General features: G+C 45.5%; 1 protein-coding gene across 3 annotated transcripts in view; it reads left to right on the top strand.

Annotated features, from left to right (window-relative positions):
- The window catches only part of PLD3 (phospholipase D family member 3), a 269,488-nt gene that overhangs the window by 114,202 nt on the left and 137,959 nt on the right, over nt 1–17,327 (top strand). For all 3 annotated transcript variants that reach the window (XM_085625365.1, XM_085625364.1, XM_085625367.1), the window contains 2 exons: nt 5,166–5,234; nt 7,012–7,166. In XM_085625365.1, coding sequence (XP_085481491.1) covers nt 5,166–5,234; nt 7,012–7,166 — 224 coding nt within the window. The remainder of the gene's footprint in view (nt 1–5,165; nt 5,235–7,011; nt 7,167–17,327) is intronic.

Genomic DNA, 17,327 nt, shown 5'->3' with positions numbered 1-17,327 from the left:
ATGTACTGCAGCAGCTAGCTACGCATGAACCTGTGAAACTTAGCAGGGCTGGATAGGACATCCTTCTGACCACCTGTCTTCATCTCCCACGAGCATGCGCCTGCCTCTTACTTCTCGCCCGCACATCAGGAAACCCAGCGATTCTGCATGCTTGGAATGTTCTCTGCATCTATCAGTGTCACAACCAAACCCACTGACACTGTGTCACTTTCAACACAACCCTTACTCTACTTTCTGTGCCTGCCGCCTTAACTGAGCAGCGCGCGCACAGGCACCCAGGCGCACTCTCTCTCTCATTCTCTCACTCTCAGGTAATGAAGGCCAGCCAGCTGGAAATGTGTCTGAATACTACACATAACACATTTTGTCACCCTACAACATGCCCTTCCACGTCAGCCTTGCCCTACTAACGTAAGCATGCTCTGCATGCCATTTGCATATGTGGTTGCGACAGCATGATTTGCATGCTAATGTGCACACCTGCTAATCAGCTGCTGCGTGCCACTCTGCCACCCCGGCCTACCGGTGCTGTGATGCAGCTGACGCGTGCCACTCTGCCAACCCGGACTACCAATGCTGTGATGCAGCACGCCTTCACAAAATGCAGAATTTGCAGTAAAGCACATTCAGTGCAACCCAGAAATGTGGCAATGCGGCACGAATAGATCAAGACCCTACGTGTGATCCGCGCAGAGATCACTAGAAGTGCAGTCAGAACACAGTAGACCCTCCCACTAATAGGTGGGAGGCCATATAATAGGACAGGATATCAGAGGTTGCCAAACCCCTACAATACGTGGACCGAAAGCACGTCCACAGGGCCACTCTTGCCAGTCCACCCGCCCACATAAACTGACCCAGGGCCGCATTAACCAGTCAGAACCATCCGGCAGGGATCGGATATGGATGGTTTCGCAATTGGTAAAGGAGGCGGGGAAGTGACACCATCTTAAAGATGGCTGACCGACCATATATTGATGGGGGCATGTGGGACCAGACTTTAAAATCTTCGCGCACACGATCCCATACAGGGGCTAAATTCCTTTCCCATGAGACGAGTGGTGAGTCCGATATGAACACTCCTAAGTACTGCAAGCCCCCAGAGGCCACTTGAACAGAGGAGGCCCAGGAACCAGGGCTCGTCCCTCCCCCTTCGACCCATAGAGTAGATTTGTGAGGGTTCATATATTGGCCAGAGGTCTCCCCAAAGATTTGCATAATGCGCAGAAGGCGCGGTCCCGTCCTGTCGATATCCGTAAGAAAGAAGAGGACGTCGTCCGCATATAAAGCAATGCGATCCGACAGGCCCGTCGCCCACTCCAGACCAGTCACTTGGGCATCAATTCGTACCCAGGACGCTAAGGGTTGCATCGCTAGGGCGAGCAAATAGGGGGACAGCGGACACCCCTTCCTAGTGCCCCGTGTGATAGAGAACGTGGAGGAGACAGAACCGTAATTTGTTGATTTTAACTGCCACTGGTGGACATTATCATTTTGGAAAGCTGTGAGTGGTATTAAGAGGCATTTGCTAAACACAAGAGGACGTTTTGTGGTGATCAGCGTCTAAGCTCCCATTGAGAAACTGTTCTCGGTCTGCCAATGAAACAGGTCATTGGTGAGAACCGTGGACACATTAGAAGGTCTTTGCATTTGAACTTAGTGGATGACCCATCACATATAAACTCTTTTAAAATATGTTGTGCTGTATTTTTTGCATGCTCCACATGCGCGCACACTCCATGAACCTAATCTTGCTGCTTCCTCATTTACGTTGTTGAGGGTCACCAATGTTTGAGGCATTTTGACAAAGTCTTTTAACCCCTTCCCTGCTCATGACGGAACCACTCCGTCATGAGCCACGGTCGCGCTGTGCTCATGCCGGAGTGGTTCCGTCATGCTGCGGCCGTTGGCGGCCGCTCCGCCCACGCGGCGCCTTTTCCCTGCCTGTGCAGGCGTGTAACGTAAGTGGGCGGCGCCGTGACGGAACCACTCCGTTATGAGCACAGCTCGCCCGTGACTCATGGCGGCGTGGTTCCGCCCTGAGCACAGCGGCGCCGCGCTCACCGAAAAACCCCCCCAGCGCCGCGGCGGAATTCGCGCCGCGGCGGAATTCGCGCCGCGGCGAAGGGGTAAATGGGAATTTTACTGACCTCCTTTTTTAGGTCTCGCAGATCTGCGTTACAGCGCGTATGCACTGCTCGCTCTGCGAGGCTTCTTGTAATCGAGAACATTTCAGAAGTGGACTTTAAGCCCCGCTCATCATTCCTATTGGCTGGCATCATCGTTTATGCTAAACGCTGACTTCTGATTGGAAATGAGGCTTCTTTGTTACTGCCCTGTCTCCTTCTCAGATAGCCCATCCGGACTGGATCTTTCACTTGCGGCGTTACGATGTCTCCTTTATTAGTGGGTAAGCACTCTTTTGTGCTCATTCTGCTTTAGCAAGGCCGCTCGCGCTTCATGGGCCGCCATGTAACGCGCTATAGCACAGCGCTTGTGTGGTTTTTAAATTGTGTAATGCTTCTTTTATTTAGGCACACGGAAATATAAACAAGCGGCTGGTGCTACTCCCACTGAGAGGTAGCTTTTTATCGGTCTCTCACCACCCCCCTCTGAGATCTCTGTTTTTTTTATAATTAATACAGCCCACCCCGAGGCTCGAACCCTGTTCTCCAGCTCCAAAGACGGCAGCGTTCTATTTTGAGCCACCTCCTCCCTTCGATTCTCTGCACCATTTGTTTCAGTTGCAAAGCAAGCCCCTCTGCCTCTTTGTGGGTGCCCGGACCCTGGAGATAAGGAGTGCAGAATACTCGAGTACAGTGGGGTGAGTGGACTGCAATTATTCGTGGCTTGTCAGCAGACGCCCTTTAAGACCCCTGATGATTCTAACCTGGTTCGGCAGAGTAAACCCAGCATGAGTCCGTGGCATCTGACGCCGCATCCCACGTGCCACGGCTGAAATTGCATCAGTTTGTCATGCTCGCGGGGCAGGCCAGATCCGCACAATATCATTTCCTTGCAAATGGGCCAGGCCCCGTAGGCCGCGATACATTGGGAGGTATCTTTCCTCTTGGCCTGTGATTTGTCATGTCGTTATCAGCGGGCAATAATTTTAATAGATTCTGACGCTTCTCTTGGGGGAAGCGGAGAATGTGAACCGTGTAGATTGTGTGTGGTATCTGTGCCCCTCACCTTGTGTGGCACCGGCACTGCCGGTGCAAGCCAAACAGCCTGCGTACAAAAGGAATACAAATGGTGTCCCTTCTCTTTCGTATTGTTGTTTTTCAGCAGACACACCTTATTCACCCAACCAGACCTTCTTCTTCAATTAGGCACTGCTTCAGTATAGAAATAAAAGGAGTGCCTTATGTTTGCGTACTTCTTGCGTAATAACACTTCTAAGTTTGCAGTGGGTAATTCTTGTTACTCGAACTCCAGCTCAATCGTTTGGAGCATTTTCTATGTAGGTTACTAGAGTTGCTTCTTCATTGTTTTGCATATTTAGCTGTGCACGCCATGATTTACATCATCAGAAAGTTCGAAAATGAGTCATTTGGAATCAAGATGTGCCAGTGAGTTCAGCATTCATCTGGTATCTAGAGTGACTTGCAAGTCATGATGCCTTTGATTTCTAGTAAGACCAACCCAGCCTTTCACCCTTCCAAGGTCGATACATTGGGCACCATTCTGTTTTGGTACATATTTGCAACGCAACTGAATCTGAAGCCCTGTACCTACACCACCTTTTGGTTGCACTTGGACCCAGGAAGAAAGTTCGACCCCTACTTTTTTCATTTTTTATTTTTTTAAACACATGTTAGATGTTACAACTAAATAATGTAAAGAAAAAAAGAGGGAACGAGTCATACAGGCTTGTCACAATGATTACAGCACTTAGCAGAATAAGAAATCACAGTATTGTCATGTACACAGACTGGTGTTATGGTGACAGCTAAACACAAGCATTTGCAATGCAATAGGTCTCGCATTTACGCAAGTTTGAGCTATTGACATTGCAAATAACAATGCCTTTTATTTTCGTTTTTAAAACATAAATAAAAGGCACTGTCATTTACAATGCCACTAGCTTAAACTCGTGTAAATGCGAGACCTATTGCATTGCAAATGCTTGTTCATGACAAGCCAGAAGGTGATCTATGGAATGCTTGGATTAATCTTAACAACTGGCAAGCCTTCTGGCCGAATTCCAGTTCCATCGTTTTTCACCCACTATGCCACTCTGGACAGAGACACAACAGTGCAAATCAAGCTTGGTCCTCTCTAGTAGGAACAGTCCAGACCAAACTGCTGGCCATGTCCCCTGCAGATGGGAACACAAGCAACCCCAGACTGGGTTTGGCTTCCTTAGTGAGATGTAGCCTGGTTTGTATGTCACAGAAAACATGGGACCCAAGATTAGGCATACTCTGGAAATTTAGGGCACCCACTGCAGTAAACAACATGGTGATAGAAGGAATGCTTCAAATGATTTCAGCCACTGGCGAATGCTTCGGCTGCATTCCATTCCATCGCTTTAATACCACCATGCCACTCTAGACGGACACCTGGAACTCAGCACTCTCTTCCTCTTACTGACGCCACATAATATTTTTTAACCTATATTCCTTTCCAACATACATTCCTATTCAATAATTTGAGCTGCTGCCCGCACACCACCCACCATTTTACAGATTAATAAACTTTAGTAGAGCACACTGGGCTGCTCGTTAGTTTTAATTCTCGGGTTTGGGGGGGAGGGGGACGGACTATAGGTTTCCAGGGCTGCTCGGAAGCATCAAATCAACGGTCCAGTTTACAGAAAACGTCCTATATTGGGGATGGGTTAAAATGCTTTACAAAGGGTACCTTTTCCTTTTCCTATGACCTTCAGAGGAAGAACTGCTCCAATGGTTGCTATTAGTAGTAGAAGCAAATGGTTGCTGGAGGTCTTCATGCTCAAAAACTATATAATTTATGGAATATTTTCAACCTACAACCCTTTCTTGTATCATCCCACAGTCCGCAAGTGTTTGTATATCAAATTTGGTGTCTTGTTTGCTTAATCTGCTTTAGAACTTTAAAGGTCTTTGAAGCCATGTATGTTATCTCCTTTATTCTGGGGCATAAAAGTGATTCAGTTTTTTCTGTTTGTTTTGTTTTTTCAGTTGAAAAAAGTGGAAGGATCAGATGAAGTGATTCTAGTGCATGCCTCGGAGAATGCTTTTGCATTGACGGTAATGATCGTTTAAGTTGAAAATAATGTATAGGGGATGTCTTTGTGATTTGGGATAAAGGTGACTGTGACACGGGACATCTTCTTGTCAGGTGTCAGTCAGCTCAAATAGGTTCTTCTGGGATCCCCAGCTGTGCCAAAGCATGATCTCGATCAGACTGCTTTAACTAAGGGCCTATCCAGACCCTGCTACAGCCTTGACAGAGGTTCATGAGGGAGTCTGCACCCCACTTCCTGCTTGTGGGGTCTACTGTGGTCTGTCTCCTATGAGGGGTGAACTTTAGGATTGTTTGGGGACAACCACTTGCTGAGAGGTTCCTATGGTATTAACTCTACACTGTGGAACTGTCATTTCAAAATTCAGCAGTGACATTTCCCCAAAAATACTTTTTTTAACTTTGAGAAACTCTATACTTATAAAAATAAAGAATTCCAAAAACACGATAAAGAGAGACACCAAAAAAACCAAGCATTTGCAATTCAATAGGTCTCTTATTGATAAGAGTTTGAGCTATTGGCATTGCAAATGACAATGCCTTTTATTTTTGTTCTGTTTTTAAAACATAAATAAAAGGCATTGTCATTTACAATGCCAATAGCTTAAACACTTGCAAATGTGAGACCGATTGCATTGCAAATGCGTGCTATAATGATAAAAAAGTGTTAGGACTGAGCGTGTCCTGCCTGCAAGGCAGCCAGAGTAAAGCTATTTGAGAAAACAATGCTCGGAGGCTACCCCTACTGAGAAACAACACATGTAACAGGGGGTGTCACCATGGGAGCTTACAAAAAGAGACCAGGCGGTACTAAGGAGGGGCTACTGAGCCTTTCTGACCAACGAACAGCCACAGTTTACAATGGACAATGACACAAGCCAATGATAAATATGGGTGGGGAGTGGGTGGAGCTTCAAGTCCCTACCTCAGTATAGCATGCCTTGTAGAGCAGCGCATGAGCTGCCCAGGCTCGACCTAAAAAACGGGGGAAAAAGAGGATTCGGCAAGGGGAAATGGATGATAGGAGTGTATCCCACAAAAGACAAAAATTAAAAAAGGGAAAAGGAGAAGACCAGGAAAAAGTAGTACAGAAAAACAGAAAGGGGAAGTGCGAAAAAGGTGACTGGGTTATCCTGGGTAAATGTTGACAAAAAAATTGTGATTAGTCAAAGCTGACCCATGACTTTGTGGAAAATCCTTTGCTGCACGTTTGATACCAATGACCCTTTTAAAATGTGCTCAACAACTTGCCCTATTGAGTAGAGTGTGGGGTGTTTTCTGAATTGGATTCATGGATTTTCAAACCTCTGCTAATGGTTATTAAAACAAAAGCTGTAAAATCTTATCCTTACACCTGAAAGAACTTTTACAGAAAAAGAGAAGCTCAGATTGTCCCGTTTCTTTGTTGTCCCCGTTATCTGGGGCAGTAGGCGAGTATCGTGCTCTAATACCAGTCCAGGGCAGGTTGATTAACGGACAGAAAAGTATTGCTAGTGTGAGAACTGAGACATGGTCAGTAGAGCAGAGGCTCCAGCAAACTAAAGGTGATGGCTCTGTATCACCTTTAGTTTGTTGGAGCCTCTGCTCTACTGACCATGTCTCAGTTCTCACACTAGCCATACTTTTCTGTCCGTTAATCAACCTGCCCTGGACTGGTATTAGAGCACGATACTCGCCTACTGCCCCAGATAACGGGGACAACAAAGAAACAGGACAATCTGAGCTAAAGTGTGACTTTCTCAACCATGCATCTCTATTTATTGACCTCTTCTCTTTCCCCAGCGTTACAGTTGCACCATGGCCATAGCACTTGCGCTGACCTTCGTGCTCTATGTGATGCTGTGTCAGCTGATGATCCTGCCAAGCCTCTTCTCATATACTGTGGAGCAAAACGAGATGGTGCGGTACCATAATAATACCTGCAGCGACCCTTGCAAGTGAGTGCTAAAAGCTGGATGCAGACACATGATTTGCTTGTAGGCGAATGGTTATGGGTGCCACATATTAGAAATCCCAGGAGAAAATGTCATATGAATTGCAGTCTGTGCCCGACGGCCTACCAGTAGAATTTTACAAGGCATACACCACAGCGCTAGTCCCACATCTACTCACACTGTATACCGAAGCAATCGCTGCACAGCGACTCCCTCCGTTCATGAGGGAGGCGAAACTGGTGTCCCTGCTTAAACCAAACAAGATCCCACAGACCTGGGGGCTTACAGAGCACTAGCCCTCCTAAAACATGGACTACAAAATACTAGCAAAACCGACTCACGCCAATAATGCCCTCCCTGGTCCACTCAGACCAAAACAGCTTCATACCTTCTAGAAACACCTTTTTTAATCTAAGACGCTTTTTCAGGGTGGTCACCCACTCGCAGAACCATCTGCCCAACGCGGGATGCCTGGTCCTAGAACCATCTGCCCAACGCGTGATGCCTGGCCCTAGAACCATCTGCCCAATGCGGGACGCCTGGTCCTAGACCTAGAAAAAGCATTCGACTCACTAGAGTGGGGGTTTCTCTTTGCGGTTCAAGATAAATATAACCTAAGCGACAGCTTTAGCAACATAGTCCGATTATTATATGACTGACCACTGATGTGGGTGATATGGATATGGTTAAAAACAGGCCCGCACATATCGATTCGATAAAGATATGCAGAGGGACGAGACAGGGATGCTCCCTCTCACCGCTGCTATTTGCCCCAGCAATTGAACCTCTGGCAGAGGCTCTCAGAGCAGAGGCAAGTAATGGGATCACACTAGGCGATAGCACCAATGTTGTGTTATTATATGCAGATAACCTCCTTTTGTACATAGAAGGCATATACCACATCCCTCATCAACTACCCTTAATACTCGCAAAATTTGCCAACATATTGGGGCTGAAGGTATATGTCCAAAAATCTGGTCTGTACTCCTTCAGTGAACACAACATAGACCCTGGCTACATACTCCATGGACAACGGGTTCAATGGTACAAAACCAAATTCCGTTACCTAGGGATAAGTATATACCGCATCCCAACAGACCTACTTGACGGTAATCTAGGAAAGGCCATACGCAATCTGTTCTCAAGTAACCTTCTGGAAGACACTACCGTCGTCAATCACAGGACGAGCGGCTCTGACAAAGATGATAATTCTCCCCCACCTCCTTTATTACTTTACCAAACTCCCCTTGTATATCCCCATCATACTTTCGACCCTTGGAGGCTCTGATTCGAGATCTTATATGGGGAAACTAGAGACACCGGGTGGCATTCCAGAAATTGTATCTGCCCACAACCCAGGGAGGGCTGGCAGTTCCAAATTTAGAACAGTATTACCTTGGCACCCAATTACAATGGATAGCCAGGTGGTTAGCTGATCGACACAGAGAAGACACAGCAACCACTCTCCCCCTACACAGCTCTCTGAAATGCTACACCTATTCCACCCATGCACCAGGGCCAATACCCCAACCCCTCTATTGTTAGGAGTGGCATATTAATGCTTCCGCAGAGCACTCTTCATAAACCCACCACCGCTCCATATGCCCCTGCCCTCCCACTGGAAGGAACACCTCGGGGTCCTAACACTCCAACTGCGGCTGAACTACAACAATGGCAAGACGCAGGTATCCAAGACCTCTGTGATTTATACCTAGATGGAGCGCTGCGCACATACACCACACTTGTAACAGAAGAGGAACTACCCCCTGTGCAATTTCTACTACATCGTTCCCTCATAACGGCGCTGACCACCCACTGGGGGGACATATCGTCAGAGCTAAACATGCACCTCACCATACAATATATGCATGGTTTGCAGCCTCACTAAGACACCACACAGCCGCTGACCTGATCAACGTAGGTGCCACTTGGAGACTGAGATGGGGAGATCACTCTGTACCGCAGAGTTAAGTTCGGTTCTACAAAGTCCCATCTATATCCCCTGAAACCTGCGCTTCTGACAGATCCAATTTTTTACCATCCACAGAGCATAATTTACGCCCGCAAAGTTCAATAAATATTTTAACCACCAGGATGCTAACTGCCCTAGATGCACTCTTGCAGATGCAGATCTACTGCACATGCTTTATAGTTGTCCCACATTAACTGAATACTGGAAAGCAGTGGCAGATGATCTAACACGCTGTACAACTAGAGACATTCCTCTAGAGTGGCCCACATATATCTTGCACCTGCACCATAGTGCCCGTAATACCAAGGTCACTTCCAGATTCCTGGATTTAGGAATAGTGGTGGCAAAGAGACTAATCACTAGGAAATGGAAGGCTCCCCACCCGCTCACAATCACAATGTGGTGGCACTCCATGCACACCTGGGTAAAAGCGGAGAGCGTAGCGCTTCTCAGGGAAGACACACTAGGCCTCTGCAAAATCCCGATAGCAAGCAGCTGGGATGCACTCCTCCTAACTCTTCTGACTATAAACAAGGTTGACAAATCCCCCTCACAAAGTCAGCAGCATAGCCAAGACGAATAAAAGTACATGACCAGTCCCTGCTAAGCCCACCACATCGGTCCAACAGGTGGGCGGGAAGTCAATAACACTGGGCGATACACCTCTCACTAACATAACCTACACAGCGTCATGTAGCACATAACGGAAATGTGCACTTATATGGCCTGTGACACATGGTCGGGACACCTCAGCGACAACATTTACTAATTCACTACAGAATACCACTTACATATCCCCAGTTCTTGTTTATTGTTATGCTTCCCCCCCTCCCCTCTTTCATTTCTTCTCTTAAACTTTCAATCTGTTAGCAAATACATACACAGTGAAAGCATTGACAGGACCATGCAGGTTGCACCTTGACCAGAAGCAGCCACAATATGCCCTGAGTGGCATGAGTAACTCTAGAGAGTCAATAATAGCAAGATCGCATACTATTTGAGCACACCAACAGAACTAAGAAACGTTTCTTAATTGGCCAACATGAGTAATACTCTCCCTTTAGACAGTTCATTTAAAGATGCTGTTATGCTTTTGTGTTCCTAATGCTCAAGGAAATATTTACTAATGTATACATTACTGTAATCCCAACACTGTAAACTTTGAAAAACCAATAAAAAACTGATTTAAAAAAAAAATTAATTGCAGTCTGTGGAGCCAGAATACTAAATCATAACAAGCATTTGCAATGCAATAGGTCTCGCATTTACGTGAGTTTGAGCTATTTTTGTTTCCGGTTAAAAAAATAAAATAAAAGGCATTGTTATTTACAATGCCAATAACTTAAACTCACGTAAATGCGAGACCTATTGCATTGCAAATGCTTGTTAACTCATTGCGTGTGTCAGAAGGGCACAGCGGTGAGAACTGATGACGATTCCAACCACCAGGCCTGGGTCACCGGCCAGGCAGGCCAGGGAAGAGCGAATATGTGATTTAAAGTGTCTGGTAGCACCCTTGGCTGGCGGGTGCCACTGGCTGCTTACAGCTACGTTTCCGGAAGTAGAACTGAAGCACCAAGGTTTACCTCTTATCTAAGAAGTTAATTTCGCCTGTATCGCGGCATTCGTGTAAAAGTGAAAGTCCCGTAAATAACGGTGGGCTTCGTTCGAATTTTCATATTACCTCCTGCAGCGAGTGTGTTTTTTAATGCCGAGTTGCCCAGAAGGGCACGTAGGCTGTGCTAGTGGAGCATGAGAGCCCCAGAGTGAAAAGAACTTTACCCCTAACTGACCTGTGTGGCTCGTCTTATGCTCGTCTTATGCACAAGTGTGAATGGCAGGCACAAAACTATGGACAAATAGAAATTCGTGTTTTGAAAAGTCTGAGCCCCGGAAGTCCTTTCAACGCTATAAAACTTTTTAGTTATTGGGCCTAAAAAATAAAAGAAAGGCTATTGATTCCCAACGCCTAGCCGTGCAGCTGGCATTACGGCTAACCCGCTCACCCAGGCGAAAATCAATTGGATGTAATCAGATAATTCGAGCAATTGGTTTAATTTGTGCGCCATGGATTCTTTCAGCGGTGCCATTAAGGAGGCTGAACTGCCAGTTCGCGGCAGAAAATACAGCCGTTCCCTTTATTGGAGTCATATTTTTCGCTTAAATCAAACAGATGTGTTTTGAGGCGTATTAAAGCAGCCCTCGCGCTGATGGAAAATGAAAGCGCTGCCCTCAAAGGCTGCTTTGGGGGAAGAGGAAATTAGCGTTTAATGCGATTGGCGACGGGATGGATGTGCGCGAGGCGCTGGTGCCGCGGGGCTCCGGGGACAGAACAGTAATCCCTCGGGGACGGAGCGAGGTGTGAAAATGCGCTCTGCTGAGACTTATCGATTACATGAAAGAACAAGAAAAACAAGCCCGGCGGAGCGTGGCGCGCACACGCTTGGGGGCGGGGGAGCGCATTCCAGGCGGGGGAGCGAACCCTTTGAAGTGCTCCCAAAAAGCGGAGTGCATGGCGGCACCAAGCGCGTGATTGTGCACGTGCTAGCAATGCAATCCGCTTTTTGGGAGCACTTTGAAATGCCCTTTTACAATAGTCTTGCTTTGCGATCGCTTACGCGATAGCAAGGCGAGACCTAAAAATGAAAAGTTATGAAACTTATTTCCTTCAAAGCTAAAAATACAATACTTGTGCTTAAAGCACAAGTAGGCGTTCATATAAAATGGACAACGCAAGAAATTAGGCAGTGAAAATGCAGATTAAGTTGCAGACAAGATCTAAAATGATGTGCACCTGTTCTAATGGTGGGTTGTCACTTTCAGAGGACAGGAGATGCTGACATTGACCAGACCACGAGTTGGATCTTGACCACCTGACAGTGATTCCTTCTCCTACCTACAGGGCTCTGGAAGGTGGTTAGTGTCTAAAGCTTGGTGGGAAAAAAGTGAGCTGGACATGGCCCATTAGGAGTTCTCTTTTGTTGTACTGCATGGATTCCTCCATCAATATTTTGTTTACTATGTTGGCACATAGGCATTGCTTTAGGACAGTTTCCCTAATATTGATCACATAGCTAGCTCGTGAATTTCTTAATTGATTCTTCTTGGAAATTTCTAGGGTGAAAATCACTCTTTCAAATTAAAGAAAAAAAGAAAACATGTTACAGGACTAAAAATAAAATACATGTGAACTGTTTCAACCCAACATTCATGAACAGGCACGGCCCTGAAAAAGGGCCTCATTGAAAAAGGGTGAATCCAGGATCCTTCCCATTTGAGGTTAGCCAAGAAGTGTGTTATTAGAAATATAGACCTCCAAGTTCCCTAAAACATGATATAGCAATTGCAGGTTATTAGATAAACCAGTGCGTATATAAGCAAACGGCAAACCTCTGTCTCAAACTATTTGCTCACAGCTGGTGTTGAAGCGGCCTGTAACAGCTGTTGTTGATGATCGGAGCACACTTCCAAATCTCACTCGCCTCTAATGTGGCGAGGGCAAGGAAAAGTAAGACAAAAAAGTAGGAAGACAGATGTATTCTCCTCTCTGGGAAGTTTTGAAGTCCGTAGAGCACTGAGAGCAAAACACTATGTCGCCACCTACTCACACAAGCATTTTATGTAATGTATCACCCCACAGGTATCCTGGCGCTGAGATGACCTTAAGTTCCACTACGTACATAAGCAACCATACCAGACAGATTTGTTCAGAGCGATGGCTGGATTCCATCATACCCTAGGGAAAAGCCAAGTTTTGAGCTTTTTTTTGAATGCAGAAGATCCTCTGTCTGTCTGAGAACGACCGGGAGTTCATTCCACAGCTGCGCAGTTGCAGGGCTAAATGCTCTGCCTCCAATCCTGGTTTTTCTAAATCTAGATATGCTCACCAGCTTGGCTGTTGATGATCCAAGGCTTCTGGGTGGAGTATAAAAAGTAAATTTGCTCTGCCGTGGTCTAGCTCCCATTCCATGTACTGCCTTGAAGACGATGCAAAGTGAATTAAACTGTATTCTTTGCATAATCAGCAGCCAGTGGAGATCTTTAAGGGACAAAGATGCAGATGACCTGCACTATCTCTTTAAAGCTAACTTGGCAGCTATTGTCTGGATTCTTTGAAGCTTCTTTATCAAAGAATTCGAGGTGCCCAGTAGCAGAGCATTACAATAGTCTAGCCTACTCAGGGTAACACTTCTCACCACCAGCGCTCTTGCTGAAGTCGGTAACATAGGAAGTATTTTCCGTAGTGCTCTGATCAGAGAAAAACAGGTTCCAACTGTTTTATTCACTTGGGAGTCTAGCTGTAGGCTATCATCAAGCATCACCCCCAGATTACGCACTGTTTTAGATGGAATTAGTGGATTTTTTGTTGGGATTAGCCGGGAGTGGACGGGGATTATATTTGATGTACCGTACAGGATTTCTGTTTTATCTCCATTGAACTGTAAGGAGTTGTCCTTAAGCCAGCTTGCAGTTCTTTGCATACACTCATGGAATCTGTCAAGTGATACTGCTTGATTCCCTTCCAATGAGAAAACAAGTTGTGTATCATTTGCATAGTTCGATAATTCAATTCCATGGGATTTGATGATAGGGATAACAGGGCGCAGATATATATTGAATACAATCGGGCTCATCGCAGATCCCTGAGGGACACCATGCTGGATAAGTCTATATTTGCATAGAAATGGAGGTATAGCCACTGCCTGTTGTCTACCTGACAGGTACGATTGAAACCAGTTCAGTGCCAGTCCCTCTATTCCGACATCCATAAGTCTATTTAGAAGGATGTTATGATTAACCGTATCGAATGCGGCTGACCTATAGTAACACTAGTAAAACTGATTGGCCTGTGTCTGCTCGTATTCGGAGTTCATCTAGGACTGTTACTAAGGTAGTTTCTGTTCCGTGGGCTGGACGAAACCCAAATTGTACGTCATCTAGCTTATAATTATCTTCTAGAAATTGTGAGAGGGTTTTGCTGACTAACCGCTCTAGAATTTTTACCGGGTAGTGCAGCAGGGAAAAAGCTTGTTTTCTTCAATAGAGGTGTCACCATTGCCTGTTTCCAACAATCTGGTACTACTTCATTGCTCAATAATTGGCAACAGATTTGACAGAGCTGAGGAAATAGCTCTTCCCTAAATTTTCTCCACAGCCTATGTGGGAGAGGATCCGTTGGTGACCTTGAGCAAACACTCAAAGCCAGTTTATTTAAATCTTCCTCTGTGGGAACCTGGAAGTGATCCAGAATTGCCGGTTTGTCTTGGTCTACTCCCTCCCCCTGCTTCACCGGCATCATCAGTTCAGATGAAACGATTGCACCATCTGTCTCATTCTCCTTATTTAATTCCAGACCACCAATGATTTTAGTGATCTTCTCTTCGAAATAGACTGCTAGGTCATCACATAGGTCTTGGGTTGCAGTGACCTTGTTTTTTATACAGTCCGGTTTGGAGAGGTCATTCACTATTTTAAATATATTTGTGGCATTATTAGACGCCTTCAGAATAGTTGTATACCAGTTACCAGAGGGTTGAGGCAAAGACAGTCCGCACTTGCCAATCTGCTATATGGGAGGTCAATACTGGTGCAGGAAACCAAGAAGTACACCCCTCTCTACTCCATGATTGGAAAAATCCAAATTAACATAAAACGTGGTTCTGCACACAACAATACAATCAATTGAATTCAAAGTAGAGGGCAGTCTTTGTATGCACACAGAAGAATTTCGGATTCCACATTGTATCTTTTTCAGGAAAAGTTCTTTATTGTGTTTATTACAAAGATAAAATCCAATAGCCTACGTGTTTCGTCCCGGAGGGACTTCTCCGGTGCGCCACAGTGTGAAAGCGTCTTATCCAATTCCAAGTTTCTTTAACAATGATTTATATCCCGTAGACACACAATTAATATGGTGTTTCTGTCTTGTTCTCACGGCTTGATAACTGAAAAATTTCCAGTTTGTTGATGCGTCTGCTACAAAGAGTAAGCCTTCAGAATAGTTTTGCATAGTACTCGGCTTTTGCCATGGCGATAATTCCTTTATAAACGCCCAATGCTACTTTTAGGGCTATTTTATCCTCTTCCTCATAGAGTTTCCTCCACTTTCATTCTGCTTGTTTACAGCCTTTCTTTAGTATTTTTGACTCCTCGTTATACCAGGGGGCTGAAGGTTTATACCTGTTTTTTAGATTGTTCACTGGTGTCAGTTGGTTGAGAGTATGGTTTATCTGATCACAAAAACTGAAATAGTTTTCCTCTACCGATTTACTAGCATCAAATGAGTTCTTCTCTGTAAATACCGGGGAGTATTTTATTTTCAACAGTTTGTTCCATTCCCTTCCCCGTCGATTGTTTCCTGTAGGAACAGTTTTATTATTTGTTCTGGGAATCATTATCAGAAATTGGATAAGGAAATGACCAGTCCAACATAGAGGCAGTATATCTTCCACCGCTACAGCCTTATTATGTGCAAATATCAAGTCTAAAACATGGCCTCCCTGGTGTGTTGGATGCAACACTAACTGTTGCAGGTTTAGGTTTTCGCAGGCTTGAAGTAAATCTTTTAAGGATGGGCCTAGATTCCCATTTTCCCAAAGATTAAAATCTCCCAGAATAATCATTCTGGAATGAGTTAGTGACATATTGTAAAAAAAATGTCAATTAGTGCTTGATACTGAGAGCTCAATAATCCAGGGGGTCTATAGCAGACTATGCCAGAGAGCAATTGTCCTTTAACATCCTTGAGGAAGAACCCTAGGAGTTCAGTACCCTCCACTTCATCGACATCCATAGGAGCAAAATGCCATTTGTCCCTGTAGAGAACTCACAACCCCCCTCCCCTTCCAGTGAGCCATGGTTTGTGAAAAGCGTTATAGCCCAGAGGGCAAACTAGCCCCAGCTCAACCTCTGAGTCAGTTTGTGTCCAAGTTTCGGTTAGAAATAATACGTCCAGATTGTGACATTCTAACATGATATAAATCTCCTGGTGATGTTTCACCAGGGATCTGACATTGGCTAAGCCACATTTGAGGTTGTCAGCTGTGTTATTCACAGGGTTGCATTCACTTCTCTCAGTTTAACGAATTTGGGAGTCAAACCCCCCATTCTCACCTATTGACAGAAGTTGTTCCTTCGAATAACAGTAGCTGACATTCCCCGTCGAATGGTGTTCCAAAGCGGCAGCAAGGCTATCGCTGTGTGCGGCAGGTGCGCGGAGAGGCTCAGACGGGTTTGCCTTTGGCGCGCCCACGTTTCTATATCCTTAAGTAGGGATGAAGACCTCTTTACTAAAAACAGCTAGAACGCTGACCAAGATGGCGTGTGCTCGGTGACCCGCTTTTACATGCGGCGTACACCAGCTCACCTTGGCCAGACTAAGTGCAAGTAGGGAGGATTTAAAACCAATTACAGTTATTTTCCACACTTTTAAAAACAAATACAATTTTTAAATGATTTACTTTCTGAACGCGCTAATTCCAATCAGAGTGGCGATTACAATACACGCAGAGAGGTAATCTTACTTATTTAGAAGTATGTAAAGTAGGAGTTCTCTTCTATGTACTCTTAGATGCCTTAGAGAATTGGCTTCAAACATCTAAAATGGGAATATTCAGTGAATATTAGTGCACATACAAAGGCCTGTTTATAGAGGCATGTAAGTATGTAAAAGAGTACTGCTACAGTATGTTATGTTAATTTATTCAGCGCACAGCTACTCGGAAGTGTCCCGGCGCTATAGACCGCTGGGGAACCCGTCCTGGCTATCTCTGTGAGATGGTCCCTTTCTGGGTATCTCCAAGGTGAAACCAGGCATCCCCGGCGTCTGTGGGGGGCCGTTGTAGAGATGAGGCAAGCTTAATGCCCAGAGTTGCCGAGTGTGTTCCTGGTTAGAGTAGGTACCGAGGCGAGAATTTATCAAGTCCGTTTTGACCCTGGTCTACGACCCTGCCGCGTCGGGAATTGAACCCTGGTCCCTGGGCGATTCTCTGCTTACGGGTCTGCCGCCTCTAACCAGTGAGCCACACCTCTCCAGTACTACCTCCTTTTCTCATAAATGCTTTTGTGAATCAACCTGAACATTCTCAATGATTGCGTGTGGTGCGAGACCGAGCACTAGGATAGGATAGGTTTTCTTATTGCGCGAGACAATCCTAAATGATCATAGGAGCTTTAACTACATTAACTATTTC

This window comes from Triturus cristatus, chromosome 9, assembly GCF_964204655.1.
Source record: "Triturus cristatus chromosome 9, aTriCri1.1, whole genome shotgun sequence".
Classification (NCBI taxonomy): Eukaryota; Metazoa; Chordata; class Amphibia; order Caudata; family Salamandridae; genus Triturus; species Triturus cristatus.
Note: the sequence above shows the minus strand (reverse complement) of the source record. Positions and strands in the feature narration are given on the sequence as shown.